The sequence below is a fragment of the Micropterus dolomieu genome, linkage group LG01 (genome assembly GCF_021292245.1).
Source record: "Micropterus dolomieu isolate WLL.071019.BEF.003 ecotype Adirondacks linkage group LG01, ASM2129224v1, whole genome shotgun sequence".
Taxonomy (NCBI): Eukaryota; Metazoa; Chordata; class Actinopteri; order Centrarchiformes; family Centrarchidae; genus Micropterus; species Micropterus dolomieu.
In genome coordinates, this window is record NC_060150.1 from 7,396,477 (window position 1) to 7,401,262 (window position 4,786).

The 4,786-nt window shown below is 38.2% G+C and overlaps 1 protein-coding gene across 1 annotated transcript in view; it reads left to right on the forward strand.

Annotated features, from left to right (window-relative positions):
• zranb3 (zinc finger, RAN-binding domain containing 3) overlaps window positions 1-4,786 on the forward strand; it is a 208,979-nt gene that overhangs the window by 195,541 nt on the left and 8,652 nt on the right. The window contains exon 16 of the mRNA XM_046055509.1: window positions 3,432-3,590. Within this exon, the coding sequence (XP_045911465.1) occupies window positions 3,432-3,590 (159 nt within the window). The remainder of the gene's footprint in view (window positions 1-3,431; window positions 3,591-4,786) is intronic.

Below are 4,786 nucleotides of genomic sequence, written 5' to 3' on the forward strand. Positions count from 1 at the left end.
ATTTTATATTGCACCACTACTCACTCCATGTGTACTGTACGGAGATGGGGAGCATGTTGAAATACTATATTATGCCATCTTTATTTAAGATATCAGGGCTAGCGGCATTCCCAACAGCAAGGTTGCACAGATTTATGGGTGTGGAAACGCTTGTGGGTCATACGCATGTGCAGAACCGCTAAGTAGCACATCTCCATAGGTAGCATAAATTGACAGAACACCGGCTCCCGTCTGAAAACCCATTCTCTCCCCCGGTTTGTGGGGGAAAAATTAATGACAATGAACAAATTACACTTTGTAACGGAGCAGAAATATTTTTTGTTTCATATTAGCCTATATCATAGCAATTTAATTAAAATATACAGAATTTTGTTGTTACAAACAACTAGGTTAGTTATTCTTGACACATCACACTTTCAACCATTAATATGACAGAATATTTCATTGTGTTGCAGATGAAGAATCTTGCATAGGCTATTTATTTCTTGCAACAAATAAGAATGTAACTTAGTAATTTATTTTTTCTCAAAATGTCAAACTATACCTTCGAACAATTCTTGCCAAGAGTTGAAAAAGGAGATCATTACCACTCTCATGTCTGTGTGTCATCAACTGGAGCCATGAGGCGATTGTCTTAGCTTAAAAGAGCTGGAAGACTGGAAGCAAAGTATAAAAAAGAAAACTGCTTAACAAAACCTCTAAAAGTCATAAGGAGCACGTATCGCATACATAAAGGAAAACACAATAAATATATTTTACCAAAAAGTCGCACTTTCTGCAAAGCAAAAATCTGACATTTATGGGATGGTGTAATTTGTGGGTAGGGCTGGGTATCGTTTGAAATATTTTCAGTGCTAGTGCTGATGCAAGGTTAGGATTTCCACAGTGTTAGCAGCAAAGACTTTTTTCAATACCTCATGTAATGGAAATCATATGTTAGACTGTGTTTAATGATCCAGAACACTCACTTTGGGAAATATAGCCATTTAAATATAACCTTTTTTTTTTTTACAAAACCCTTTTTTCATTTAACATACAAAGCCCAAATCCTCAAGTGTCAAATACCTAAATACAAGCAACCATATAAGAACTGTGCAAAAATAAAATCGTCTAAAACTGGCATTGTCATTAAAACAATTTTTATTCTGCAACAAAAAAGTGTATGAAACCCAGCCCGAGTGATGGGGAAAAACAGCAATGCTGCCATCACAGCTGTTTGATTTGATTTTACTAATGTTAAAACTGAGGTGCACTGGATTTTCCATGTCCACAGGAAGCGACAAAATAGAAATGTATAAAATAGAATCAGCCTCATGATTAACTGTGAACAAGCACTCCATGGATTGACAGCTGGACTCCCCAGCGTCAGATCTCTTTCCTCTCTCGTGTCTTTGGTTTCCTTTGGTATAAAGCATCAGCTCGTGGTAAACATTAGCCGGCTGTGTGCCGTTTGCTGAAGGCATGTTGCGTGAGTTCTGGGGTTTGAAGTATGAGTTACCTCATGCTGCGATATGGAGCTGCCAACGTGCCCACTTGCTTTGTGCATATATGAATTTAAATTACTTTGGAGCAGTACACATTATAATTCATTTTAAATCATGTTTAAAAAAACATTATTGCTACAAAAATACATTCTTTAATATGTTTTTTATTTCTTTGATGTGAGGTAATGCATTTCAACATTTACAGTTACTAGCAAACCATGTATTTCTGGGTTAAAGTTTTTTCAGAAGTACCATGTTTTCACAATATTCAGTTTGGGCACACCAGTAAAAAGTCTATTTCTGTCTCTCTTTCACCCACTAGATGTTGCTGGCACCAAATTTGTCTCTTGGTACTTCCAGTTTTTGGTATCTTCTCAACTTTGAAGCAGCAAGGTTCCTTTTTTAGAGGGTTTTTTCTTCTCCATTTCAATGATTAAATCTCTCTCTGTAGTGCTATGTATCTCTGGCTCTTTGTTCCGCTCTCTGTCTGTCTGAATTGTAAACCATGGGGAAAGAGAATTTAGTCCATCTGTCCCCTCCAACGTGTCTCTAGCACCCTGCTGGGACAACATGGCAAATGCCCAAAACTCACTGTCCTCTGCCAAAAGGACAAGCATGCACAAACACATACTTGAAATGTTCTGCAGATACATCACCATCATGTATATACACACACACACACACACACACACACACACACACCAGCCATATGTCCATCAACTCTGCATCTTCAACACACAAAGTAACAGAAATTTATTTTGTTATTTGATGAATATATATTGAATTGTGTTTTCTGTGCTGCTGATGCTGAAAGAACTGAGCTCTACATTGAATGAGGCTGTTGGCAAACATATTGATGTCTGTCACATTGGTCAAGGTAACTCCTCTTTGATGTTTAGAAAAAAATCAGCAGTAGCCATGCTGCCAGAATCAAAAACATATAAAAGAAAAGATTGCATACATAGATGGTATAAATTGAAAAATTGTCTAAATACTGCACTTTGTTATTTCTTGTCAATACAGTTGAGTATTTATGTTCACATTTCATCATATTTAGTCATGTTCCCTATCTAAGCATTACATTGCTTAACATACTTTATGCTAAAGTGTTAGCATGTGCACTGGACAGAGCTATCATCCCCAAATAGAGATCTATTTATTTGAAACACGCCTCTATTACAAACGAGTTTTTATGTCTAAGTTTCACAAATATATTTTATCATAATTTACTATGATGTAGTATTTTACCCCATCCCCCCTAATGAACTGTATTAGTGCTTGGTACTGGCTGTGTGCTGTGCAGGCTACGCCCCCAGCTTTTATCTGAGATTTGCGATTATTTGAATACTGGTTATTATTTGAGAATATAGAGGGGTACTTCTGCGACCTAGTCCATAAAGTTGTTGGAGATTTAAAAAAGAATGGTCAAAATTGAAGATGCAGAGCCTAAGATATCCTGACTTTTAGTACATAGTACGAGTCGAGCTTCAAAACACAGAAACACAGTGTCCTACATTTCCCATCATGAAACTCAATAATGTCTCATATTAGAACCTCCTTACCTGTTAAATGCCTTCATCTTTTAAACTCCATGCCTCCAGTCTAAGGCCAAACTCAAGATAACCCTCTTGACATGATCTGGGTTATTTTCTCCGTTCTCTCCTGATCCACAGAAGCCATTGTGCAACTGTTCACACAGGCTGTGTAGTACTCCTCGTGACAAGTAAACAGAACCTCATTTTATATAATTGTATTTAATAGATACTTCAAACCCTTTCAGTGCTTCAACTTTAACTGACACTTCAATTGCTTGAAGTGCTTCAACTTAAACTGCAACTCCCGTATAACATCTCTCATGCAAACAGATCTTGTCCTTTACGATATCACTGACCCAGGTGATTTGATATTGGGTAATGTAACCAGCATTCTCTACCTGTGTCTCTGCAGGCAGGACAAGGAGTCCTGTAAGACAGTGGAGGATCAGCCATCATCAGAGTCCGGCTACCTGCAGGCGGTGGACAGCGAGGGTGTCCCCCTGTGTCTGTCCTGCCAGAAGGCCTGCTCTACCACCGGGGGGGCCTGGGACACTCGATTCTGCAGCCACAGGTATGGTGACACTAAACCCATACACTTTACTGGCGACAGGAGCTTCTGCAGCTTCAGATACACATGAATTTTCACAGTCAGGATGTGGAAAATATACTATTGTAGAGAGATGCACATAAAGTTATAAAAAGTATGGAGCAGACAAATAGCAGATGCATGTAAATCTGAGCATTCACTGCTTGGAGCACCAGATGGGTGGGGTTTACTGCAATGGGACAATCCAGGCAGTCTTGCTAAGATGTCAAAGAAAAGCATATTAAATTAACTTTCAAATAGTTTGTGTCTGCGTTTGCTTGAACTTCCAAGTACTGATTGTCTTTTGTGCCAAATCCCACCCATCTGGCACCTAAAAATTCAATTATAGGCAGAGCTTCAAGATTTTTGTACAAAACAAACTTCATGTGAATGTTGACTTCACCTTGTTGCTTTACTGTTTTCTGATGACTAAAATAGATTCATAAATTAGACTGCGACTCTTATAGTTATAATAGTCCTTTTCCTAATCTTTTTTATTTCAAAATCACTACTTTTTAACACCAGTATGAATAATGCTTTTAATGGAAAATGGAAAATAACGCTGCTGTTTCGGTCTTCGCAATGTCTTGATGTCCCTGAGCGAGACGCTGCTTCCTTTCTCACATGGCCACACTAGATAACGGTCAACTACATTCTTTTAACTGAAAAAAAAGTGTTGCGTCTGTAGTCTCACTACACATTTAAAGCGGAAATTCAATTTCCTGAAGTGGTTTTCAGGGGCCAATTCAGGTCATTCAGTCAAGGTAAGATACTTCACTTTTCTGTACCTGGATCTTATCAAACTTTATCACAGTCTTATTTTCCACAAATGATCTCTGTGCTCCTTTCAGCAGAATCATTACTACAGAAGTAAATAAAAAAATAACAACTTTCTTCTATTTATGAAAATAAAGAATTTCAGCTGTTAGTGTTGTAAATGTAAAGGAGTATACATTCCAGTGTTGGAGGTCAGAAGTCCAAGAATGGGCCAAAGGATGAGTATGGATTTCTTCACCAACACTTCACATGAACGAAACTAGACAGCTGTTGGAGTCTTAAAGAGTTCAATGCAACAGTTTCTTTCACAAGACATCATTCGGAGCTGGCTCCCCAAGTCTGACATGCCCAGACCTGCTTGGGCATGTCTCCCCAGACACTAGATCCTGAGAATTCAAGAGTTT